The sequence below is a fragment of the Triticum dicoccoides genome, chromosome 5A, assembly GCF_002162155.2.
Source record: "Triticum dicoccoides isolate Atlit2015 ecotype Zavitan chromosome 5A, WEW_v2.0, whole genome shotgun sequence".
NCBI classification, from domain to species: domain Eukaryota; kingdom Viridiplantae; phylum Streptophyta; class Magnoliopsida; order Poales; family Poaceae; genus Triticum; species Triticum dicoccoides.
This window is the reverse complement of record NC_041388.1, coordinates 646,238,571-646,264,775: the sequence shown is the minus strand read 5'-3', so window position 1 is coordinate 646,264,775 and position 26,205 is coordinate 646,238,571. Positions and strand designations below refer to the sequence as shown.

Sequence of the window (26,205 nt, the reverse complement as noted above, 5' to 3'; positions counted from 1 at the left end):
ATGGCAAAATTAGCTTATAAGATATGTTTTGTTAGATAAATATGGTTTGATATAATAAAATAAATTGTTGTGTGAATGAGAATCTTCTCAAAATAAAAAGTTTCATGTAAAATAACATATCTTGCCATATGTCCCACCAGGACAAATGTATGTTCCATTTTCAAGAAGACATTCTTCGTATTTCTGGATGTTGTTCCATATTTCAAAGACCAATATTGTACTTGTTTTTATTTGTCTATTCCATGCATGATAAAACATGAAAGGAAAGTATTGAGAAAAGAAAGATGTGATCAAAGAAGAAAAATGAACAATAGAACCAAACAAATGAAAAGAAACAAGAAAGTTGACAAACCGGCAAAAAAAGCATAGAACCAAGAAAACAATAATAATTCAGAAGAAAGTTGACAAATCAGCAAACTTTTATTAATATTCCATTGGCAAGCTAGGATGATACTCCCTCCATCACAGTTTAAAGGGCGTACCTCACATCTCTCTGGGCCCAAGGTTGCTAGCGATTGGTAGGAATAACCGATGCGTTGGAGCTGCGATAATTAAGGATATGCGCCTAATTAATCGCCAAACAAACACATAGTAACCTCTCCGTCCAGTAAAAAAAGAAAACCATCGCATGCATTGGTGGAGTAATTTCAGTTCACACCATGCATGCGCACCAGGAAGGCAAAGGGAAGGAGCTAATTCCTCCCAAAACGATGCAGTTAATAGGCTAATTAATGACATGCGCCCTATTTCTCTCTAATTGTGAAAAATTCTGGTTTTGAAGATACGCCCTTTAAACTGTGATAGAGGGAGTACATCATACTAGCTAGCTCGTTCAACACGTACATACGCATGAACACATCACGCCATGATGAACGCGTATATACTTATATCCAAGGCGACGTCGTCACACACTGGCTTGAACTTGAATACGCACCATCACACGGTGGAATCCAATTATTATACTGATGATGAAAACAAAGAGCAAACACAGAGATGCGTCGTCTCTGGGCTGCTCAGTACGTAGTGGCAGCTAGCACATGCATCCGGACGCACGCATGAGCGCGTGCGTGCATGATATGCATGCTTGATTGATAGTACTATTATTAAGCATCAAGGGATGCAACGCCGCCGGCCCCGGCGCAGAAGCGGCCGCATGCATCGCCGCAGCGCTCCACGACGGCTTTCGTCCCCTCGCTGCCGCCATCCACAACTGGTGCCAGAACATACATACAGATACAGTACGCGCGTTAGACGCAATTCAATTACAATGAAGCTTTTATCTATATATCTACTCTCTCCATCACGATGTATCTAGACAAATATAACACAACTAATTCGGGACGGAGGTAATATTTGTTTTGTTTACCGTTGCGCATGCTGTGACAGACGATGGACGAGCACCTCAGGGTGCAGCTCTCGACCTCAACGGCTGGCAAAAAGGGAAAACAAGAGAGTTGGTATTACTTGTAACTTGAAAACATGGATGAACGTAAGTACGTAACGAGAAAAATTAACATGCATGGAGCTCGATTGGTGGTAGCTTGCTTACCGTTGCTAGTGAGAAGGTCGGAGGCGGAGCTATCCGCAAGAAAAAGTCTGGGATCGGCCGGGGTAGGACATTGCCTCGGACATCTGCCGCTCGTAAGCTGCACACAGCAGCACATCTCCGCGCAGAACGGGATGGGGCCGTACTGCGTGGTGCAGGCGGCGTAGCAGTGGCTCCCTATCTTGTCCTTGCAGCAGAACTTGGCGTCCGCAGCTCCGGTGGCGGCGGCCGTCGGATCTGCCTGGGCCAGCGGCACCATGCTCCCTATGACGAGGACCGCGCCCAGGAGGAGGATCACAGCCCGGAGACCACCCTTGCCTTCCATGGCGTACGTACGTGCAGCTCAAACTTGGATGATCGGTATGTGTTGTGTGGTGATGGTGGTGAAACAAGAATCGTGTGGATCGGTCCTATTTATAGAAGATGATCGGTGGCGCATCCACCGTTCGTACATCTGATTGATTGATGAGTGTGCATGGTACATTTTTTTTTCTCGAATACGCTAAAGAAGCGTATCATTGCATTGATAGACGGAGAGAAAAAAGAGAAGGTACAGGGGTGGGAATCATAGCCTCGTGCGCAGGGTCGGGCCGGCAAAATTCGGGACCCTGTGCTAAACACTAAACTGAGGCCTACTTTCTTATAAAAATAAAACTATTGTATATTCAAGTTACCGATAAGTCCTTTATGATGTTAAATCAAATCCTCTAAATTTTTCTAAAAAATCTTATATTTCTTGTTACCAGATTCATATATTTTAGATAGATTTTTCAAGGAAATAACTTGGATCTTGAAACACATGACTTCTACACCATTTAATATAAAAGAGTATAAATGATAGGAAAACAAGACTAAAGGGATATACATCCAATCGTTACCAGCAAACTATTTGTAAAAAACTGGGACCGATGAACTCACGGTCGTCAAACTTGACCTGGTCAAACTATCCCTCGTCTCTCCTTCAGTCCATCTCGCTTCATCCAGCAGAAGAGGCAAAGTAACAACAAGCGAGATAACACCTGTTCTGAAGGATGCAGTGATGTTGATTAGTTAATTTGATTAAGTGGATTTAGCGCATCGCCGGAATACAGCCATGTGCCTGCCCTATTTACCTGCTGGTTGTTGCTGCCAGCGTTGCGGTCGCTGCCGATGCCGGCGGCCGCCGTTCCTCTGTTGCGTCGTCAGGTTGCATCTGTCGAGCAGCCACGGCGTCGTTAGGGTTAGTGCGAACGATGGGTATTCTCATATGCCATGGATTAGCGACATACGCGTGCGACGCTATCAGGGCCTTTCGGCCTGCTGGTTCGACTAGGCCTAGCTGCTGATGTGCTTCTAATTTGGGGGCCCCTGCCACTTGGAGGCCCTGTGCGGCTGCACCGGCCGCACAGCCCTGGGCTCGGGCCTGCTCGCGCGCACGGATGGCAAGCCTATGAACCCGGGGGAGCGAGGTAGGGGGTGCTCAGCCCCAACAATTACAATGTCAGGTTACAAAACGGTTCGAGGCTAGCCCTCGAGCTCCAGCAGCAGCCCAAGAACGAGCTTCGTCCTTGATGGTGGCGATCAGGGAAGAGGAAGAAGGGGTAACCTTGTCGAAGATGATCGCGTTCCGGTGTCGCCACAGGGACCAGGCAACGAGGGAGGCGATAGTGGCCAGGCCACGCCTGCGCGCAGCCGGGAGGGGAATCATGGCTGCGGAGAGCCAGGCAAAGTAGCCGGTGGTGCCATCGGGCGCAACCGTTGTTGGGGAACACCACGAGAGGATCTCGTGCCATGTGATGCGCGCGAACGCACACCCCACCAAGATGTGATGGAGTGTTTCGGGTTCCTGACAGCAAAAGACACACACGGGCTCGTGTGGTAGACCTCGCCGAGCCAGGCGATCAGCAGACCAACACCGGTTAAGGGATGCGAGCCAGATGAAGAATTTGACCGAGGTGGGGGCACTAGTTTCCCAGGTGAGGCGCCAAAACTCGGAGGCCGTGGATCCATGAAATAGGGCGCTGTAGCATGAGGAAGCAGAGTAGACGCCATTGGCAGTCCAGCGCCAGCGAAGCAGGTCCGGGCGCGGGACAAGCTCGACAGTCTGGAGGCGGCGCCAGAGCTCCACATATTCAACCGCGGCCGCCGGACCGAGGGGGCCTCGGATGTCAGAGATCCAGCAACGTCGGAAAGCGCCTGGGCCACCGTACGTGAGCGCCGGACACGGCGAGGAACCAGCGCCACCAAGGAAGGGGCGCTGTCGAGGGGGGAAAGACCGTCCAGCCACGGGTCCAACCAGAAGCGGCAGGTGTTGCCATCACCAAGGATCCACGACGTGGATGCCCGGAAAAACTGAGTCACCTCAGGATCGCGCGGGAGCTGTAAGTGCGCCCACGGCCGAGAGTGGTCAGTAGCCTGGAGCCAAAGCCAACGCGTCCGAAGCGAGATGCCAGTACGGTGAAAGTCGCGGATGCCCAGACCCCCCAGCTCGATCGGGCGGCAAACCCGTGCCCAGCTAACTAGGCAAGAACCAGCGTGCGCGTCCTTCCTCCCATGCCAGAGGAAATCACAGAGGATACGATTGGCCTGCTTCAGGATGGCAGGGGAGAGGGCCATGGCGAGGAGCATGTGGACAGGCATAGCGCTCGGAACTTGACGAACCAAGTTGAGCCGCTCGCCGCGGTTGAGCAGAGCAGCTTTCCATGTAGCAAGCTTGCGACCAAGCTTCTCGATCAGGGGAAGCAGGTGGGCGATAGGAACTTTCCTGAGCGAGAGAGGGAGGCCTAGGTAGCGAATGGGGAAGGGCACCACCGGGCAGGCGAGGGCGGTGGTGACGTTGCTCGCAAAGCCGTCCGGGCACTGGATGAGGGCGGCCTGGCACTTCACGAAGTTAGTGCGCAAGCCCGAGACAGCGCCGAAGCGCTCAAGCAGAGAGTTGATAGCAGAGAGCTCAGATTCGTCGGGGTGGCAAAAGATGATCACATCGTCAGCAAAGATAGAGACGCTAGACGGGGCATGCCTGCGCGTCAGCCGCTTGATGATGCCGGACTGAACGGCGAACTTGAGCAGCGTGTTGAGCGTGTCGATGACCAGCACGAACAGCATCGGGGAGACCGGATCCCCTTGGCGAAGGCCCTGGCCGTGCGGAATCGGGGGGCCCGGCGTGCCATTGATCAAGACGCGCGTCGAGGCTGTTGAGATCAGAATGGAAATCCACTCACACCACCGCGGGCCAAATCCCATGTGTTGGAGCACCTGAAGCAGGAAGGGCCAGGAGACAGAGTCGAACGCTCGCGCGATATCCAGCTTGAGTAGCACACGGGGTTGCTTCAGTTGGTGCAGCTGCCTCGCGGTCTGCTGGACAAGGAGGAAGTTATCATGAACGCTCCGTCCCGAGATGAAGGCACTTTGGTTGGTGGAGATGAGTTCGCCGAGGCCTGGCGCCAAGCGGAGCGAAAGAACCTTAGCAAAGAGCTTCGCGATCAGATGGATGAGGCTGATCGGCCGATAATCAAAGAGGGAGGCGGCGTCGGGTCGCTTAGGAAGCAGAGTGATGTACGCCTCATTGAGCCGCTGGAAGGCCTGGCCATTTAGCGCGTAGAGCTTGTCGAAGACGTCGCAAAGGTCGTCTTTGATTATGTGCCAACACGAGCGTAGAAACTCGGCAGTGAATCCGTCGGGGTCGGGTGCCTTTCCAGAAGGGAGCCGCTTGATAGCCTCCCAGATTTCCGCCGACGAGAACGGGCGATCCAAGGCAGAGAGGTCGAAGGAGCGCTGGCCAATGGTCGCCAGGTCGAGGGTGAACCCGCGCGCGGCAGGGGCGCTGAGAACGGAGGAGAAGTGCGTGAACGCGGCCTGGGCTAGGTCTGCCTCACCTGACACGTGCACCCCATCCACAAGGAAGCTGAGGATGCGGTTCTTATTGCTACGGTGAGATGCCTGAATCTTGGAGATGGCGGCAGCAGCTTCGCCAGCCCGAAGCCAGCGCAACCGGGCACGCTGGCGGGCGATCGACCGCTCGAGGGAGGCCAACCCGAGGTATTTATGCTTGAGCTGCCGGCGGAGCCAGGTCTTGGGGGGGAGGGGGGAGGAGGCGGCGAGTGTCTTGAGCCTCGTCAAGCTTGGCGATGAGCTCGCGGGCAACCCCAAGCTGAGCAGTAAGATTGGAGGCGAAGCGAGAGCTTCATCTTTGGAGGCTGTGCGTGGTGGCCCTGAGGCGAGCAAAGATGCGCCTGAATGGGTCGAGCTCCGGGGCCGTGGAATGGCCACTCTCCCCCACAACTTCACCCCCCGTCGGAGCACGCGCATTTCCAAGGCTGACCGGGGTCTTGATTCGGAATCCAAGGCCAAGCGTGTACTCCTCCTTTGCTTGGGTCTCATCAAGGACGACGAGCCGCTCTCTGACGAGGTCATGGTCAAGTACAACAAGCTGTTCGAGCAGCCCCTAGCTGTGGATGTGGTTCGCGTGTTCGCCGAATTCTACGGATGGCAGGTGCCCCAGTCCGTCCTCGATGGCATCCTTTCGCCTCACCCCCTGCCATGCCCTTCTGCGGCATGAGTGCGACGCCCGTTGTCGCCTTCCAGCCCCCCCATCTTTTCTTATGGAAGACAACCTTAGAGTTATTTTCTGGAACGTGCGCGGGCTCAATAATGCGGCCAAGCGCGCGGCTGTCCGGCCTGTTATTGCCTCGGCCTCCCCCTGTATTGTTTGTCTCCAGGAATCTAAACTCGCTTTGGTCTCGTCGGTGCTTGTTTGCGAGACCCTCGGCCCTGCCTTTGACAAATTCTTCTGGTTGCCCGCGGAGGGCACGCGCGGCGGCATCATCTTAGCGTGGAATAGTGATCCGGTCGCCCTGTCGAACCCGTCCATTGGAGATCACCACGTCTCTGCCGTAGTCACCGCCACCGCTGGTGGCGCCCACTGATGGATTACTGGCGTTTATGGCCCCCAAGGGGACGATGCTAAGCTGGCTTTCCTTACCGAGCTTCAACAGCTCCGATCTACTATGGCCGGGCCCTGGCTTTTGGGTGGTGATTTTAACATGATTGCCTCGGCCAGTGACAAAAGCAATGACCGCATTAATAGGCGCACGATGAACAGATTCCGACGTTTTATCTCGGATCATGGTCTCCACGACATCTACCTCCATGGACGGCGCTACACTTGGTCCAATGAGCAGGACAACCTGAATCTGGTCCATAATGACCGTGTGCTATGTACCCCGTCATGGGAGCTCGACCACGCTCACTGCCTCCTGTGTTGTCTGGCGTGCATGGTACACAGATCTAGTCATGCCATGTCTTCATCAACATAAATGTACGTACGTGTAGGTGAACTCCTACCTACTCAGTGCACTCCGATATGTCATGTCAATGCCTCATCCGATTTGGTTGGTGCAGAATTTTTTGTCGTTAATCATCTTCATTGTCAGTTTATTGAATATCTGGGCCGTTTCAATATTAACACGCAGATCCGCTTTGCAAAAACTAATGTCTATATATTAAAAGCATATTATTGCAAAATAATGTTTATGCACATAAAAATGGTCATGTTTTTTTTAAATTGCAGAATATATTTTTTGGTTTTATAAATATTCTCCAATTTTGTAAAATGTTCACGAATTTTTAGAAATGTGGATGCATTAAAAATTTCATGTGGAAGGAAGAATAAACCATGAAAAAATATGAAAACGTAAAAAAACTAAGGAAAACCGGTACACAAACAGAAAAAGAAAAACTGGTACGGGCCCATTTCGACCAAGGCGGTTTTGCTCGTTGCTGGGCCCTAGTCATTGGCCCATATCTTCACTTGGTCTGGATTGGTTAGCCACCCCGGGTCATGGCCCCGTCACTTCTCTCGACCCAAGTTGAGTCTGAACATCTAAGGTCCTGCGAAATGTGAATAAGCAATGTTAGGGATGTTCCATACCTATGCGAAAGATTGGGCATTGAGCCGCCGTCGGCATGTGTCTCCCTGCTAATGTTTCAATTAAAGCATGGTAATACGGACGAGACTTGACTACTCTTCCGGCGTGCGCCCATCCATGCTCCAGCATACATGGCATGATTTGATTGGAACAAAATAAGGCCCGACCTCACTCCCTTAAAATCAGAAGGAAGATGATTAGATTAGAAAAAAAGAGAAAAAAAACAGCCGTAGGATGGAGTGGGAGCTTAGATGGAAGCATGAGAAGGGAGCAGGCAAGCCGGATCCTGGTAACACCTGAGAATCTTACATATAAGGGGATGTTTGGATTGTCGTTTCGCACAGCAGTTACACTTGTAAACAATACACGCCTCCGGCCGTCGTTTCATTTGCAGGCGGAAATGGCTACTAGCCCTGTAAATTGCACCTGTAGATAAAATACCAGTGTATTTAAATACACCGATTCCAAGCGCGGCATAAAGTGTTTAACCTTACCAGGCACCCGCACCCCCCAACATGTTTCCATACATCATAAGTTGTCAGCATAAAGCGGCAAATAGGAGGGGTGCTCCAGTTATACGCTTATAACGACAAGTTGTCAGCATAACGCACAGGGATCGCAGCAATGGGCTGGCCAACTAGTGTGTGCTTGTGTGCTATTGGGAAAAAACAACATTGTTCGTTCTGAGTAAAAAAAGGGTAAATCCTTGCTCTGGAAAAAGGCTAATGTTTTAAATTTTAAAAATATCGCAAGAGAATGTTTATAAAAATTGTCATATTTTTTGTAAAAAAAACAGAGAGTTTATTTTTTGGATTTTACAAATAGTTACCAATATTTATGAATTTTAGAAACGTGCATGCATCAAAAAATGTTCATGTATAGAGAATATATAAGTGTAAGGAGGAAGAATAAACCAGAAAAACAAAAAAGGCGAACTAAGCCTAGCTCAGATGGTTAGTTTATTTGTGGTGGAACCAGCACATCAGGGTTCAAGTCCGACACTTGACGTTGGTGCTCGTATTTTCCTAGTTTTATTTCAGAGTTTTTTGTGATGTTCGTTCATTGGGAGTGACGTTCCCGTTGAATAAGGAGACTCATGTGTTGACTTTGTCAATTTCAAGATGATGTGTTGACTCAATCTCACGAATGTGCTCATAGGAATAATGTGTGTGTTTATAGGGATGCATGCATGAGCGTATGCGTCTATCATGTGTTTAAAAGAAAAGCAAAGATGGAAAAAAAGCTAATGAAAACCGTTACATTACACAAATAGAAAAAGAAAAACTGGTAAAACAGATTATTATTTTTAGCAAACCGGTAAAAGAGCTACACTCGCGCGCCATTCAAGAAGTGCAGTACTTGGGCGGCCCATCAAGCAAGACAGCAAGGCATGTAGCCTGGTCCGTGAAAGACTGAAAGTCCGTGAAAAATGCCAATGACGGCCGAGCATCAGGTAGGCCTTTATCCTGGTCGCTGGCGTTCTATGGGGATTCGAGCTTTCCCGGTATTCTAGCGCGTTGTCCCCTCGTATCGCTGCACTGCAGCGTGTATTGATGCAGAAAGGAGGCTGCTTTAGCTAGGGAATCTAGCACTTGGACCAGCCCTGACAATGTTCCATTGTATTGTATACACTTGCATGTGCTGCCAGCAACCGCTCTCTCTCTCTCTCTCTGCCAAGCGCACTGACCCGCTCGTGGGAACAGTTGAAGGAATCCTGGCAGGTGCTACACTTCACCATTAGGGCCCTTTTGATTCAAAACATATCTTTAGGATTTTTGAAGGATTGAAATCCTTAGGAATTTTTCCTATGTCGACCCTTTGATTCATAGGACTGAATCTCATAGGAATTTATCCTATGAAATCTTTTGTACTACATTTCATAGAAAATCTAACATCCACTCTAACCTCTTTTTACATTTTCTTTGTTTTTCATGTGGCATCAAATACTCTTTGCTAATTCTATATGATTCAAGTTGACATGCCACTGTAATCCTATACTTTTCATATTCCTACATTTTTAAAATCCTGTGAATCAAAGAGGCCATTAGTTTTGACGCCCAGGTGGATGAACTCTATCCACTAGCACCTAATTTTGTTACTTGGGATCCAACCATCATTAGCACCCAATTTTGTTACTTGGGATCCAACCACCATTAGCACCCAATTTTGTTACTTGGGATCCAACCATCATGCTCAGACAGTGTAACATCCAACAATCAACATATTTTGTGAATGTTAATGAACAAGTGGTGACATTTTATTCCTCAGCACCACCACGGACAAATTCCAGGATAGGTAATTTGTGCCAAGATTATGTTAAAGCACTATGGTCTCTTTAATCAACACCCTTTTTACATCAGACATGCCTAGTGCTCACTTACGAAACCACATGGCATCTCACTCACGCAAGCATATTGCCACTGCCGCTCATCCTTGCTAATTCCTCCTCCCAAAGCTGCTCAAGAACACAAAGAACAGATTGCATCTTCATGTACGGATGCGGTTAACCAGCCAGATGGGTTAATCACTGAGCCATCTCTCTTGTCGACGTATGTTGTAGGGATTAAGCTCCATCTCCTTTTGGAGTTCCTATTAGCAGTCTGAGAATAATCACATAAACACATTTGCATGAGAAACAACCCCAGTGTTTCCAGAGAATGAAGGAAAACGCATTAACAATCTGACTAGGATATGCCATAACTATACTGCAGAAGCAAAAACTAAAACACATTTGTTATAGCATCATGCTAGATATAACACATCAATCAAAAGGTAATCAACTAATTGTCCAAATCCAAACCAATGAAGGCACACCTGCCGACAGTTCTGCTAATTATAGCTAATTTAATTTACAAGGACATGGCAATGGGGAAATTTATTTCTTCAGCCAGCTTAGTTATCCACCGAAATGAACATATTAATCACGGGAAACTAGCTAAACTTTTCTTTTTGTTTAATTGCACAGAAAGGCACTAACACCCTTCATGAGGTGTTCTTCAGAAAAATGTCAACAGAGTTACATGAATCAAAATAGTACAACATTCTTTCCCACTCAGATCTTTGCAATCAGTGGTACGAATTCAAACTTTACCCTACTCAAATGAAGTAATTATTAGCCTTAGATTGGCACATCAAGAACAAACCATCAAAACCATTACTAAGTTCCAGCAGGATGAAGCATCGACTATCAAAGTTAGATGGATTCCTCAAGACATCACAAAATCTCACTGGTTTATGAACATTTTTCTGTAACTGGAGTGAAGATCAAAAGGGGACACCTCAACAAAAATCAAAGGCCAGCAAAAGTACTCATTGATGATCACAACTGACATTGATTTTCTCAAGAAAATTGGACATCACAGAAATAAAGAAAAAAATCATGGCCATGAAAAGCTAACCACATACTAGTGTATCCAGAGCCATACAAGATCGGAGTATTAAAGAAACAAGAATCGAAATCACAGCACCATGCTTAAAAATCCAAGAAACGAAATCACAGCACCCATGCTTAAAAAAACACTAAGAATCGCAAGGTTAGAGCTCGAGCCATAGATGACGTTGTCCCCGCTGACGAATCCGGCACCTTCCCCCTCCGCCCCACCTGCATCTTCATGCTACCGGCGCCCCCTTCCAGATCTGGCCGCACACATACCTGTGCCGGACCTGTCCTGCTCCTTCCCCGCCGGCGTTCCCTTCGTTGGAGCCTTGGAGGTGAGGCTGGGTACCTGGGTGGGGGCGATAGGAACGAGGACGACAGAGAGCGAGGGTGACGATGGCAATAATGGATGAGAGAGTAGAGCAGCATGTGCCGAACATGTATGCATAGGTGTATCCCAGACCGTATATGAAACACTAGGCCGACACTAGCCTGCCGACGGCCCGACGGATTCCAGATCCCCAAGCCCATACCAACACCGAGGATACCGGCCTGCCTGGTGCTCGGCCTCTGAAAATCCGCACTCGAAAGTCCGTCGCTTTTGCGGGAGCGTGTGTATTATCGGTTCGTTCCTGTCGGCGGGCTGGCTGCTGCATGGAGGTCCGGACAAGACCTCCACCTCGTCAACTGTTCGTGTTTCCTTCCGAGGTGACGGAGGTCCACTGGTTTGTGTGTGACCCGCGCACCTGCCACGGCACGCCCCACGAACGGCCGCTGGTTAGGTACCGCACGTGGCTCCCAAGAACGCCGGCCGCCCGCCGTCGTCTACTACAAATATCCCACTCACTCTCTCTCTCCCCTTGACTCAGCCAGGCGGTGCAACTGCGACCTGGGACGACACGGCGGCAGCGCTGATCAGTATCTCCCTCGTCGTCTTCTCGCCGCTCGCTCTCCCGACAGAAATGGCTGGCCAGGCACAAAACGGCCACGGCGACCTCGCCAGGAAGCCGCCCGTCGTCGTCATGTACTCGCCGCCGGGGATGGCGGGCCACCTGGTCCCCGTGGTGGAGCTCGGCAAGCTGCTGGTCGCGCAGGGCCTCCGGGTCACCGTCGTGCTCGGCGGCGGCGGCGCGTCCTCGTCGCTCCTCCACGCCGCCGCGGCCGCCAACCCGGCGCTCGCCTTCCACTGCCTGCCCCCGGCCGCGCTCGCCCCCGACGTGGCCGCCGCCTGCAGCCGCAGCTTCGAGGCCAGGCTCTTCGAGCTCGCGCGCGCCGCCAACCCGGACCTGCGCGACTTCCTCCGCGCCGCGCCCCCGGCCGCCCTCCTCATCGACTTCTTCTGCAGCGCCGCGCTCGACGTCGGCGCCAAGCTCGGCGTGCCCACCTACTTCTTCTTCACCACCTGCGTCGGCAGCGTCGCGTTCGGGCTCTACCACCCGGTCATCGACGAGCGGACCACCCTCGGCTTCGGGGACATGGGCGGCGACCCCGTGCACGCCCCGGGACTGCCGCCCATACCGGCGGATCACCTCGCCGGGGCCATCCAAGATCGCGAGAGCTTGAGCAACAGGCACTTCGTGGACTTGGGCCTAAGGATGTGCGACTCCATGGGCGTCCTCGTCAACGGCTGCCGGTCCCTAGAGCCGGGCGCCGCCGACGCCATCGTGGCAGGCCTCTGCAATCCGCAGTGCCGGCCGACGCCGCCGCTGTACTGCGTGGGGCCGCTGATTAAGCACGGCGAGGAGACCGGGGCGTCAAAGCGCCACGAGTGCCTCGCGTGGCTCGACGGCCAGCCCAACGCCAGCGTGGTGTTCCTCTGCTTCGGCAGCATGGGCCGCTTCAGCGCGGAGCAGGTCAAGGAGATAGCGGCGGGCCTGGAAACAAGCGGGCAGCGGTTCCTGTGGGTCGTGCGGCGCCCGCCCCCGCCCGGCGCCGAGCGCCGGCCGCCGGCCGACGGAGACGACGACGGCGACATCGACGAGCTGTTCCCGGAAGGCTTCCTGCAGCGGACCAAGGACAGGGGGCTGGTGGTCATGTTCTGGGCGCCTCAGCGGCAGGTGCTGGCGCACGGAGCGGTCGGCGGCTTCGTAACGCACTGCGGCTGGAACTCGGTGCTGGAAGCTATCATGGCGGGCGTGCCGATGCTGGCGTGGCCGCTGTACGCGGAGCAGCGCATGAACAGAGTATTCCTCGTCGAGGAGATGCGGCTGGCCGTGCCCATGGAAGGGTACGACAAGAAGATGGTCGAGTCCGACGAGGTGGCGGCCAAGGTGCGGTGGCTGATCGAGTCCGACGGCGGGAGGGAGCTCCGGCAGCGGACGCGGGCGGCCATGCGGCTGGCGGAGGAGGCGGTGGGCGACGGCGGCGAGTCGAGGGCCGCGCTGGTGGATCTCGCGAGACAGTGGAAGAGCGCCGCCGACAGCTGAGCTCACCGTCGGGATTTCGGACGTCACGTACGCGAGGTGCTGCATGTGTGCACGTGTGACCTTGGATCGAGTAGTACGACTGCATCGCGTGCTGCATGATGCTGTTCATTACTGTCTGTGATATATAAATACTGAGCAATTGCTTTTTTTTAGGGAACCGAGCAATTGCTCAACTCAATAAAAAGGACCCCTTACCTGGCGAACGTTCGCCAATAGTGGGTGGCATCTTCTATATCTAAATAGCTAGCCCCCACTAATATATTTTTCTCAACATGCAAGCATACCACATCATCAAGCAACATGCATGGCAAAAGGCCTACCACAACATGCATTCATGCACATGAAAATATCCACCTCAACATGCAAACATATCTTACACGATTTTGATTGACATTTTTAGTTGCGAGAGTGTGAAAGTTTCTTTTGTGCGACATGATAGATTCTGTCAGAGAAGGCAATTTTTTCGTTTAAAACTGCCACCGCTTGATCTTGTATTAGAACTAAAACTGCCATCAAAAGGGTTCATTTGTCACCCCTCTCCCAGCAAACGATTGCCAGATAAGATTTCCGATAAAAAATGACCCAATAATGGTCCGACGTTCGATCCCCAGGTACCTCAGTGCGAAAGAAGCGTTTGCTAGGAGGAAGCCACTCGAGCGAACGAAAACGTTCGATGCAAGCGGCCCTGCCAGCGAACGAAATGCATGAGCACCTTCCAACTTTTTTTTAGATATGGGCATTGTTCAGCTGAGTGGGCCTATGCGAGGGGCTTAAGCAGCGGTTCAAGAAACAACGGCCGTGTTTGGTTCCCTGGGTACGTTCAGACTGCATTGCACGGGGGATGCGGGCTGAGTGTGGCCTGGTTGAGCCGATGCAAGAATGAACCAAGATTGGTATTTGGTGAACCTGTACCATATAGCTGTATGAGGCGCAGATTCTTCTGAATGTCACTAAAATCAGAGAGAAACGGGGATCATTCGACGGCTCCAGACGGTGGGATCTCGCTTGCGGCGGCGCGAGGTAGCCTGACCCGGCGTGCGGCGGCAGGACCTGGTGTGGGGCGGCGCAAGATGACTGGATCCGGCGTGGACGACGAACGAGGACGGTGGCAGCGGCGCTTGACCAGGACGGTGGCGGCGACGACGCTTGATGGAGGCAAACGAGGCAGCGGCGCTTGACGACGACGGCGGGCGATGTGGAAGCGGAGCTCACCTCACCACGCGGCGCTTGATGGGGGCCGGGCCGGCGCTTGACGAGATGCTCTGGCAGTGTCGGGGGTTTGGTACGACGTATGCCAACGGATGGCTTATCATGGTGGGGGCGAGTAGAACATCGCTGGTGCCTGGAAATGGGATGAGGCGAAGACATGCACACCGGCGAATCTTACCCAGCTTCGGGGCTCTCCGGGGAGATAATACCCCTACTGCTGCTCTGCGGGGTCTCCGCATGATCACTATGGTCAAGTGTTTACACGGTTGCTCCTTGAGCTGTGTATGGTGGTAGGAGAGGGCAAGGCTAGCTCTCTCCCTCTATCTGGTGAGGTATAGAACTACTGGGATCCAACCCTTTGCATGGGTGCCCTGGGGGTTTATATAGGCCTACCCCCCCAGGGGTACAATGGTAATGTGGCTGGGCGCGGGCCCAGCCGTCAGTGTCTCCGACCACCGACTTCTCCGCCGACTGCTGGGGCCCGCCGACTGGTGGGCCCCGCCGACTGGTCTGGTATGGAGCCGACAGGCCGCATCCGCCGCGGGCGGGTCTTGCCGGCTGCTGATTACTGTAGCCGTGCTCCTGATGATGCAAGCTTGGTCATGGGGTCGTGGCAACAGCCCCGCCGCCTGGCGGGCGATCACTGTGGCCACTCCCCATCTCTTCTTGATTAATGGCGCGTGGGCCCGGGGGAGGGCTCGACCGACTCCCCCGGGCCGACTCCCGTTGGGTCCGACTGGCGGTGCTCCCGCCGTCTCTCGAGGTCTCGCTGGCTGGTGGGCCCTGCTGCCTCCAGGCCGTACAGATAAGCCGTCGTGGGCGCAAGACCAGGTACAGTGGTGCTGATGTCAGGGCTGGCTGGGCAACAGTGCCACGCCGCGGGGAGATCTTCCCAAGTACGGTGCGCTGTAGCCATGCCTGTCCTTGGTAAGGGGCGGGGAGTGGGCTTCATTGTAGCCATACCCCTGCCCCGTCCCCCTCGATGAGGTCACGGTTTGTTGGAGTCGCCGGCCGACTCCCCAAAGCCGGCTTCTCTGGAAGTCGTCCCTGGGACTCGGCCATGAGCGGGCAGTCGGCCGCCTTGCTGTAGACTCCCCAGGAGGCGGCTCTTCGCCCTGTGGTCTTGAGGGGCGCAGCCTGCCCCGATGTCTTGAAAGGTCGTGGGGCTCGGGTTGGCCTACCCGTGGCCCATTACTCCGACAGTAGTCCCCGAAGCTAGTGAGGCACCGCGGACGATCGGCCGAGAAGCCTCAGCAGTTTCTCTTTCCGGGTGCAACACATGGTCTTGATTGACTTCCGCCGGGCTGACTAGAAGGAGTCGGACTCGCCCAACTCGGACTCACTCAATTCTGACTTGCTCAGTAGTTCGAACGTCGCGGCGGGATTTCAAGTGGCGTGCTAGCTAAGCTTCCAGGCCGCCGCCCGTTCCTGGCCTGTCACACAAGGGCACGTGGCCAGGCCGTTCTGCCATCCCACGCGCACGACGGGACAGGCCCATAGGCGGGGCCCGCCACTACCGCGCCTCGGCGCCCGAGCGGATCCGCTGCGGCCCTGGCGGGCGGTTGGGATTCCCGTGAAGTTACTGCGCGCAGTAACTTTACGTGGATCGTGGGGGTCGTGGGGCTGCGGGCGCAGTAAATCCCCACGTCCCCTCCTCGGCTTCGCAGCCCATAGGACTATAAGTAGGGGGAAGAGGGGGGCATGCGCGCCCCTCCTTCCCACTACCCCTCGCTTCTTCCTCCTCGCAGCTCCTCGCTCTCTTGCTTCCTCTTCTCTTCTTCGCCTTGCCGCACGCCCAAGCTCCGGCGAACGCCGCGGCGACAGCTTCGCGATGAGATCTTCCCCCACTGCCGCGCCTCCCCCAGTGCGCTCCGGCACCTGGGACGGCTCCGAGGTCCACGAAGACCATATCGAGTTCCTCCGGCGGACCCGTCGGCTTCCCGACGAGGATCGCGTGCAGGTGCGTCTCGCGCCAGAGGGGGAGATTTCCCCCGCCCCGCGGGAGGGCGAGCGGGTCATCTTCCGCTCGCACTGCCTGCGCGGGTTGGGGCTGCCGGCGAGCAGCTTCTTCCGGTCGTTCATGGAGTTTTACAGACTCCAGCCGCACCACCTCACCCCAACACAGTGGTGCTGCTGTCCGCCTTCGTGGCTCTGTGCGAGGGCTTCCTTGGAGTCCTCCCCACCCTCGAGCTCTGGGGGGAGTTCTTCTTCTCCAAGCTCGGCACCCAGGCCGCGGGCGTGCCGGCTCAGTGCGGCGCCTTCATCGCCGTGCGAAGGACAGGAGCCGACAACCACTTCCCCTCCATCTCGCTGCTGAAGTCGGTGAAGATGTGGCAGCGGTCCTACTTCTACGTCAGGAACGTCGCCATGAGGGGCGACTGGGTTAATCTGCCGGCTTTCGAAGCCGGCCCGCCGGCTGACAGACTGCCCAACTGGTCGTATCGGGCCAGGTCGCTGACGCCTGCAGGAGCCGGTGCCATCACGCGACTCCGAGTGCTGACGCAGTCGGAGGGTCTGACTGGCCCGGACCTGCTGGCCGCCTTCGTCTCACGCCGAGTTCTCCCACTCCAAGGCCGCCCTCACCTTATATGCCAGATGAGCGGGGGCCGCGACCCGAGTCGGATGTGCACCAAGGACATACCTCACGAAGAGGTGGCCCTGATGGTGAACTACATCTCGGACAGCAGGTTCCCGAAGGACTGGCGATTCGGCAAGGAGCCATACTCCCGCGCCAACCCCCCGCCCGTGGTGAGTCGCCTTTCTTTTCTTCAGATTGTCTTCTTCTTGCCGAGTCTTGTTCTAATTAGTCTGCTTTTTGGTTAGAATCCCCTTCTTCACCCACCAGCCGGCACCTCGGGGCCGACCCGTGAGTTCGCCGTCGATCGGGCGGAGAGCGACGTCGACGACCCTGATCTGGGGGCGGCGGCTCTAGAAGACGACGCTGAGGGAGGAGGAGGGACGACAGGCGACTTCAGGCCCTCGGCTACCTTTGCCGACTGGCCTGAAGATGACGCCGAGGGAGGATTCGCCCCTCACCATCGGCCAGGAGCCAGCCAGCCGGGCGCGGGCTCTTCTGCCACGTCGGGCGTTCCAGGCGGCGGGAAGAAGCGCCGGGCTGTGCCGACTTTGTTTGGCAGCCGGACGAAGAAGCCCAAGGGCTCGGCTCCGGCGACCCGGCGGGACGAGGCAGCCGCAAAGGCCATCCGCTTCCATAAGGAAGTGAAGAAGCCGCCGTTGGTCTCTGCGTAAGTATTCTGACTTCAAAGTTTATTCTTTCTTTGTGTTTTGTATGAGTCTCTGCTCGCCCTTCTTTCTTCAGGGCTCCCCTCTCTCTTAAGCGGGTCGCCGCCGCCTCCGTCATGGGGTCAGCGGGGATGCCCGCCACCACTCGACGGATAAACCCCGCTGCCAACCTCTAGGAGGCGACGGAGCGGAATACGCAGGAGAAGCGCAATGAAGAAGAAGTCCTCCGCCTGGAGAAGGCGGAGGCCGACAGGGCGGAGGCCTCCGCCAAGAAAAAACTAGTGGAGGCCGAAGCCGCCACCGCGGCGAAGCAGCAGGCTGAGTAAGCCGCATGCCGCCAGGCGGCCTTGCTTGTTACCCCACTGAACTCTGCGCCGCCGCCGCCGGAGTTCACGGGGCATACTGGAGGAGCCGGCGGGGAAGGGAAGGCGGCGAGCCCTCTACTCCGGGCGCGAACGTTCCGCCGCCACCTCCGCCGCCGTCTGAAGGCGTGCGAGGCGAGCAGCCAGCGGACCCTCCAGTGCCGCCGACCGAAGAAGAGGCCGTGGCGAGGCTACTCCTCCAGGTCGGCTCGCCAGCGCGCCGTCATCTGGAGAAGGCGACTTCAGCACCCCGCCCCTGGAGGCCGACACCGCCAGCTCCGCGGCTCCAGACGCCGAGGCGACGAGCGCCGCACCTGTTGGGTGGGTACGGGGAGGCGGCACAGAGCCGCTGAACTGGGCGCTCCTGGACGTCCAGACGAAGCTCCGTGCTGAGGGGGACGCCCTCCAGAGCTGCACCAAGGCATTCCTGGCGTCGCAGGCGGCCGTCCGGGTATGTCTTTTCTTTGGGCCTTTATTTTTCTTGTTCCTCTCTATGGGGGCGCGCCAGCGCACCCACTGGGTGTAGTCCCCGAGTTTCGGGTCGGCTGCTGAGCAGGCGGTCCGGAACTCCAATTTGATGAACTTCTTGTTGGGTTTCGTAGTAATTTCAAAAAATTTCCTACGCTCACGCAAGATCATGTGATGCATAGCAACGAGAGGGGAGAGTGCTGTCTACGTACCCACGCAGACCGACTGCGGAAGCGTTGACGCAACGTAGAGGAAGTAGTCATACGTCTTCCCGATCCGACCGATCAAGCACCGAAACTACGGCACCTCCGAGTTCGAGCACACGTTCAGCTCGATGATGATCCCCGGACTCCGATCCAGCAAAGTGTCGGGGAAGAGTTCCGTCAGCACGACGGCGTGGTGACGATCTTGATGTACTACAGCAGCAGGGCTTCGCCTAAACTCCGCTACAGTATCGAGGATTATGGTGGCTGGGGGCACCGCACACGGCTAAGGAATAGATCACGTGGATCAACTTGTTGTGTCTTTGGTGCTAGCCTGCCCCTCTATTTATATGTTGAGCCCCGGGGTCGAAACTTGGAGCAAAAGCCTCCTCAAAGTCGGTTTTGCCCGAAAGGCAAGAGTCCCACTCGGACTCCAGGACCAAACGCCACAATCCTTGGCGTCTGGCCCAGACGCCATGGGCCTCGGCGTTTGGCCCAGGGCCAGACGCCAGGGTCTCCGGCGTTTGGCCCCCTGGCCTCCGCAAAAACTCCTTTTTGCACCGACCTAAAGCCTCATGGGCTTGACCCCTTGGCCTAACCATATCATCCAATATATGAATCTTTACGTCTCGACCATTTCGAGACTCCTCGTCATGTCCCCGATCTCATCCGGGACTCCGAACTCCTTCGGTACATCAAAACATGTAAACTCATAATATAACTGTCATCGTAACCTTAAGCGTGCGGACCCTACGGGTTCGAGAATAATGTAGACATGACCGAGACACGTCTCTGGTCAATAACCAATAGCAGGACCTGGATGCCCATATTGGCTCCTACATATTCTACGAAGATCTTTATCGGTCAGACCGCATAACAACATACGTTGTTCCCTTTGTCATCGGTATGTTACTTGCCCGTGATTCAATCGTCGGTATTCCTATACCTAGTTCAATCTCGTTACCGGCAAGTCTCTTTACTCGTTTTGTAATACATCATCCCGCAACTAAATCATTTAGTTGCAATGCTTGCAAGGCTTAAGTGATGTGCATTACCAAGAGGGCCCAGAGATACCTCTCCAACAATCGAAGTGACAAATCCTAATCTCGAAATACGCCAACCCAACATGTACCTTTGGAGACACCTGTAATGCTCCCTTATAATCACCCAGTTACGTTGTGACATTTGGTAGCACCCAAAGTGTTCCTCCGGCAAACGGGAGTTGCATAATCTCATAGTCATAGGAACATGTATATGTCATGAAGAAAGCAATAGCAACATACTAAACGGTCAGGTGCTAAACTAATGGAATGGGTCATGTCAATCAGATCATTCAACTAATGATGTGATCTCGTTAATCAAATAACAACTCTTTTGTCCATGGTTAGGAAACATAACCATATTTGATTAGCGAGCTAGTCAAGTAGAGGCATACTAGTGACACTCTTTTTGTCTATGTATTCACACATGTATTATGTTTCCGATTAATACAATTCTAGCATGAATAATAAACATTTATCATGATATAAGGAAATAAATAATAACTTTATTATTGCCTCTAGGGCATATTTCCTTCAGTCTCCCACTTGCACTAGAGTCAATAATCTAGATCACATCACCATGTGATTAACATCGATAGTTCACATCATCATGTGATCAACACCTATAGTTCACATCGTCATGTGACCAACACCCAAAGGGTTTACTAGATTCGGTAATCTAGTTCACATCGCTATGTGATTAACACCCAAAGAGTACTAAGGTGTGATCATGTTTTGCTTGTGAGAGAATCTTAGTCAACGGTCTTTCACATTCAGATCCGTTATGCATTTTGCAATTTTCTATTTCTACAATGCTCTGCACGGAGCTACTCTAGCTAATTGCTCCCACTTTCAATATGTATCTAGATCGAGACTTAGAGTCATCCAGATCCGTGTCAAAACTTGCATCGACGTAACCTTTTACGACGAACCTTTTGTCACCTCCATAATCGAGAAATATTTCCTTATTCTACTAAGGATAATCTTGACCGCTGTCCAGTGATCTACTCCTAGATCACTATTGTACTCCCTTGCCAAATCAGTGCAGGGTATACAATAGATCTGGTACACAGCATGGCATACTTTATAGAACCTATGACTGAGGCATAGGGAATGACTTTCATTCTCTTTCTATCTTCTGCCGTGGTCGGGCTTTGAGTCTTACTCAACTTCACACCTTGTAATACAGGCAAGAACTTTTTCTTTGACTGCTCCATTCTTGAACTACTTCAAAATCTTGTCAAGGTGTGTACTCATTGAAAAAACTTATCAAGCGTCTTGATCTATCTCTATAGATCTTGAAGCTCAATATGTAAGCAGCTTCACCGAAGTCTTTCTTTTGAAAAACTCCTTTCAAAAACTCCTTTATGCTTTACAGAATAATAATACATTATTTCCGATCAACAATATGTCATTCACATATACTTATCAGAAATGCTGTAGTGCTCCCACTCACTTTCTTGTAAATACAGTCTTCATCGCAAGTCTGTATAAAACTATATGCTTTGATCAACTTATCAAAGCGTATATTCAATCTCCGAGATGCTTGCACCAGTCCATAGATGGATCGCTGGAGCTTGCATATTTTGTTAGCAGCTTTAGGATTGACAAAACCTTCTGGTTGCATCATATACAACTCTTCTTTAATAAATCCATTAAGGAATGCAGTTTTGTTTATCCATTTGCCAGATTTCATAAAATGTGGCAATTACTAACATGATTCGGACAGACTCAAGCATAGATACGAGTGAGAAACTCTCATCGTAGTCAACACCTTGAACTTGTCGAAAACCTTTTGCGACAATTCTAGCTTTATAGATAGTAACACTACTATCAGCGTCCGTCTTCCTCTTGAAGATCCATTTATTTTAAATTGCTTGCCGATCAACGGGCAAGTCAACCAAAGTCCAAACTTTGTTCTCATACATGGATCATATCTCAGATTTCATGGCCTCAAACCATTTCGCGGAATCTGGGCTCATCATCGCTTCCTCATAGTTCGCAAGTTCGTCATGGTCTAGTAACGTGACTTCCAGAACAGGATTACCGTACCACTCTGGTGCGGATCTCACTCTGGTTTACCTACGAGATTCAGTAGTAACTTGATCTGAAGTTACATGATCATCATCATTAGCTTCCTCACTAATTGGTGTAGTAGTCACAAGAACAGATTTCTGTGATGAACTACTTTTCAATAAGGGAGAAGGTACAATTACCTTATCAAGTTTTCTACTTTCCTCCCACTCACTTCTTTCGAGAGAAACTCCTTCTCTGGAAAGGATCCATTCTCAGCAACGAATTTGCCTTCGGATCTGTGATAGAAGGTGTACCCAACATTTTTCTTTTGGGTATCCTATGAAGACGCACTTCTCCGATTTGGGTTTGAGCTTATCAGGTTGAAACTTTTTCACATAAGCATTGCAACCTCAAACTTTAAGAAACGACAACTTTGGTTTCTTGCCAAACCACAGTTCATAAGGCGTTGTCTCAACGGATTTTGATGGTGCCCTATTTAACGTGAATGCAGCTGTCTCTAATGCATAACCCCAAAACGATAGTGGTAGATCGGTAAGATACATCATGGATTGCACTATATCCAATAAAGTACGGTTATGATGTTCGGACACACCATTACATTGTGGTGTTCCAGGTGGCATGAGTAGTGAAACTATTTCACATTGTTTTTAACTGAAGGCCAAACTCGTAACTCAAATACTCTTCTCTACGATCAGATCGTAGAAACTTTATTTTCTTGTTACGATGATTTTTCACTTCACTCTGAAATTCTTTGAACTTTTCAAATGTTTCAGACTTATGTTTCATCAAGTAGATATACTCATATCTGCTCAAATCATCTGTGAAGATCAGAAAATAATGATACTTGTCACGAGCCTCAATATTCATCGGACCACATACATCAGTATGTATGATTTCCAACAAATATGTTGCTCGCTCCATTGTTCCGAAGAACATAGTCTTAGTCATCTTGCCCATGAGGCATGGTTCGCAAGCATCAACTGATTCATAATCAAGTGATTCCAAAAGCCCATCAGCATGGAGTTTCTTCATGCGCTTTACACCAATATGACCTAAACGACAGTGCCACAAATAAGTTGCACCATCATTATTAACTTTGCATCTTTTGGTTTCAATATTATGATTATGTGTATCACTACGATCGAGATCCAACGAACTATTTTCATTGGGTGTGTAACCATATAAGGTTTTATTCATATAAACAGAACAACAATTTATTCTCTTACTTAAATGAATAACCGTATTACAATAAACATGATCAAATCATATTCATGCTCAATGCAAACACCAAATAACACTTATTTAGGTTCAACACTAATCTCGAAATTATAGGGGGTGTGCGATGATGATCATATCAATCTTGGAACCACTTCCAACACACATCATCACTTCACCCTTAACTAGTCTCTGTTTATTCTGCAACTCCCGTTTCGAGTTACTAATCTTAGCAATTGAACTAGTATCAAATACTAAGGGTTTGCTATAAACACTAGTAAAGTACACATCAATAACATGTATATCAAATATACTTATGTTCACTTTGCCATCCTTCTTATCCACCAATCACTTGGGGTAGTTCCGCTTCCAGTGACTAGTCCCTTTGCAGTAGAAGCACTTAGTCTCAGGCTTAGGACCAGACTTGGGCTTCTTCACATGAGCAGCAACTTGCTTGCTGTTCTTCTTGAAGTTCCCCTTCTTCCCTCTGCCCTTTTCTTGAAACTAGTGATCTTGTCAACCATCAACACTTGATGTTTTTCTTGATTTCTACCTTCGTTGATTTCAGCATCACGAAGATCTTGGGAGTTGTTTCCGTTATCCCTTGCATATTATAGTTCATCACGAAGTTCTACTAACTTGGTGATGGTGACTAGAGAATTCTGTCAATCACTATCTTATCTGGAAGATTAACTCCCACTTGATTCAAGCGATTGTAGTACCCAGACTATCTGAGCACATGCTCACTAGTTGAGCGATTCTCCTCCATCTTTTAGCTATAGAACTTGTTGGAGACTTCATATTTCTCAACTCGGGTATTTGCTTGAAATATTAACTTCAACTCCTGGAACATCTCATATGGTCCATGACGTTCAAAACGTCTTTGAACTCCCGATTCTAAGCCATTAAGCATGGTGCACTTAAACTATCAAGTAGTCATCATATTGAGCTAGCCAAACGTTCATAACGTCTGTATCTGCTCCTGCAATAGGTCTGTCACCTAGCGGTGCATCAAGGACATAATTCTTCTATGCAGCAATGAGGATAAACCTCAGATCACGGATCCAATCCGCATCATTGCTACTAACATCTTTCAACACAATTTTCTCTAGGAACATATCAAAATAAACATATGAAAGCAACAACGCGAGCTTTTGATCTACAACATAGATATGCTAATACTACCAGGACTAAGTTCATGATAAATTAAAGTTCAATTAATCATATTACTTAAGAACTCCCACTTAGATAGACATCCATCTAATCCTCTAAGTGATCACGTGATCCAAATCAACTAAACCATGTCCGATCATCATGTGAGATGGAGTAGTTTCAATGGTGAACATCGTTATGTTGATCATATCTACTATATGATTCACGCTCGACCTTTCGGTCTCCGTGTTCCGAGGCCATATCTGTATATGCTTGGCCCGTCAAGTATAACCTGAGTATTCCGCGTGTGCAACTGTTTTGCACCCGTTGTATTTGAACGTAGAACCTATCACACCCGATCATCACGTGGTGTCTCAGCACGAAGAACTTTCGCAACGGTGCATACTCAGGGAGAACACTTCTTGATAATTTAGTGAGAGATCATCTTATAATGCTACCGTCAATCAAAGCAAGATAAGATGCATAAAAGATAAACATCACATGCAATCAATATAAGTGATATGATATGGCCATCATCATCTTGTGCCTGTGATCTCCATCTCCGAAGCACCGTTATGATCACCATCGTCACCGGCGCGACACCTTGATCTCCATCGTAGCATCATTATCGTCTCGCCAATCTTATGCTTCCACGACTATCACTACCGCTTAGTAATAAAGTAAAGCATTACATCGCGATTGCATTGTATACAATAAAGCGACAACCATATGGCTCCTACCAGTTGCCGATAACTCGGTTACAAAACATGATCATCTCATACAATAAAATTCAGCATCATGTCTTGACCATATCACATCACAACATGCCCTGCAAAAACAAGTTAGACGTCCTCTACTTTGTTGTTGCAAATTTTACGTGGCTGCTACGGGCTTGAGCAAGAACAATCTCACCTACGCATCAAAACCACAATGATAGTTTGTCAAATAGACTCCGTTTTAACCTTCGCAAGGACCGGGCGTAGCCACACTTGGTTCAACTAAAGTTGGAGAGACTGTCGCCCGCAAGCCACCTATGTGCAAAGCACGTCGGGGGAACCGGTCTCGCGTAAGCGTACGCGTAATGTTGGTCCGGGTCGTCTCGTCCAACAATGCCGCCGAACCAAAGTATGACATGCTGGTAGGCAGTATGACTTATATCGCCCACAACTCACTTGTGTTCTAATCGTGCATATAACATCAACATAAATAACCTAGGCTCTGATACCACTGTTGGGTTTCGTAGTAATTTCAAAAAAAATCCTATGCTCACGCAAGATCATGTGATGAATAGCAACGAGAGGGGAGAGTGCTGTCTACGTACCCACGCAGACCGACTACGGAAGCGTTGACGCAACATAGAGGAAGTAGTCGTACGTCTTCCCGATCCGACCGATCAAGCACCGAAACTACGACACCTCCGAGTTCGAGCACACGTTCAGCTCGATGACGATCCCCGGACTCCGATCCAGCAAAGCTTCGGGGAAGAGTTCCGTCAGCACGACGGTGTGGTGACGATCTTGATGTACTACAGCAGCAGGGCTTCGCCTAAACTCCGCTACAGTATTATCGAGGATTATGGTGGCTGGGGGCATCGCACACGGCTAAGGAATAGATCACGTGGATCAACTTGTTGTGTCTTTGGTGCTAGCCCTGCCCCTCTATTTATATGTTGAGCCCCGGGGTCGAAACTTGGAGCAAAAGCCTCCTCAAAGTCGGTTTTGCCCGAAAGGCAAGAGTCCCACTCGAACTCCAGGACCAAACGCCACAATCCTTGGCGGCTGGCCCAGACGCCATGGGCCTCGGCGTCTGGCCCAGGGCCAGACGCCAGGGTCTCCGGCGTTTGGCCCCTGGCCTCCGCAAAAACTCCTTTTTGCACCGACCTAAAGTCTCATGGGCTTGACCCCTTGGCCTAACCATATCATCCAATATATGAATCTTTACGTCTCGACCATTTCGAGACTCCTCGTCATGTCCCCGATCTCATACGGGACTCCGAACTCCTTCGGTACATCAAAACATGTA

General features: G+C 51.2%; 2 protein-coding genes and 1 long non-coding RNA gene across 3 annotated transcripts; 1 reads left to right on the top strand and 2 right to left on the bottom strand.

Moving 5' to 3' along the window:
• Nucleotides 1–770: 770 nt before the first annotated feature.
• LOC119298247 (alpha-2-purothionin-like) lies at nucleotides 771–1,908 on the bottom strand. The gene is made up of 3 exons (XM_037575721.1): nucleotides 1,550–1,908; nucleotides 1,367–1,429; nucleotides 771–1,210 (listed from the first exon to the last, which is right to left on the bottom strand). The coding sequence occupies exons 1-3, from the start codon at nucleotides 1,869–1,871 to the stop codon at nucleotides 1,104–1,106; spliced, it is 492 nt and encodes a 163-aa protein (XP_037431618.1). The 5' UTR covers nucleotides 1,872–1,908; the 3' UTR covers nucleotides 771–1,103.
• Nucleotides 1,909–9,685: 7,777 nt separating this feature from the next.
• LOC119303714 lies at nucleotides 9,686–11,356 on the bottom strand. Its single transcript, XR_005147984.1, has 2 exons — nucleotides 11,105–11,356; nucleotides 9,686–10,052 (listed from the first exon to the last, which is right to left on the bottom strand). It is a non-coding gene; the product is annotated as an uncharacterized LOC119303714 (long non-coding RNA).
• A 353-nt stretch (nucleotides 11,357–11,709) lies between these two features.
• LOC119303713 (anthocyanidin 5,3-O-glucosyltransferase-like) lies at nucleotides 11,710–13,400 on the top strand. Its single transcript, XM_037580851.1, has one exon. The coding sequence runs from the start codon at nucleotides 11,791–11,793 to the stop codon at nucleotides 13,252–13,254; it is 1,464 nt and encodes a 487-aa protein (XP_037436748.1). The 5' UTR covers nucleotides 11,710–11,790; the 3' UTR covers nucleotides 13,255–13,400.
• The last annotated feature ends 12,805 nt before the right edge of the window (nucleotides 13,401–26,205 follow it).

What these genes read in the sequence shown, in the direction of transcription:
- LOC119298247 (XM_037575721.1), bottom strand. Translation starts at nt 1,871, where the DNA reads ATGGAAGGCAAGGGTGGTCTCCGGGCTGTGATCCTCCTCCTGGGCGCG. An exon ending in CGACCTTCTCACTAGCAACG is followed by an intron (nt 1,430 to 1,549) that starts GTAAGCAAGCTA and finishes CCTTTTTGCCAG; the next exon opens with CCGTTGAGGTCGAGAGCTGC. An exon ending in CTGTCACAGCATGCGCAACG is followed by an intron (nt 1,211 to 1,366) that starts GTAAACAAAACA and finishes TTCTGGCACCAG; the next exon opens with TTGTGGATGGCGGCAGCGAG.
- LOC119303713 (XM_037580851.1), top strand. Translation starts at nt 11,791, where the DNA reads ATGGCTGGCCAGGCACAAAACGGCCACGGCGACCTCGCCAGGAAGCCG.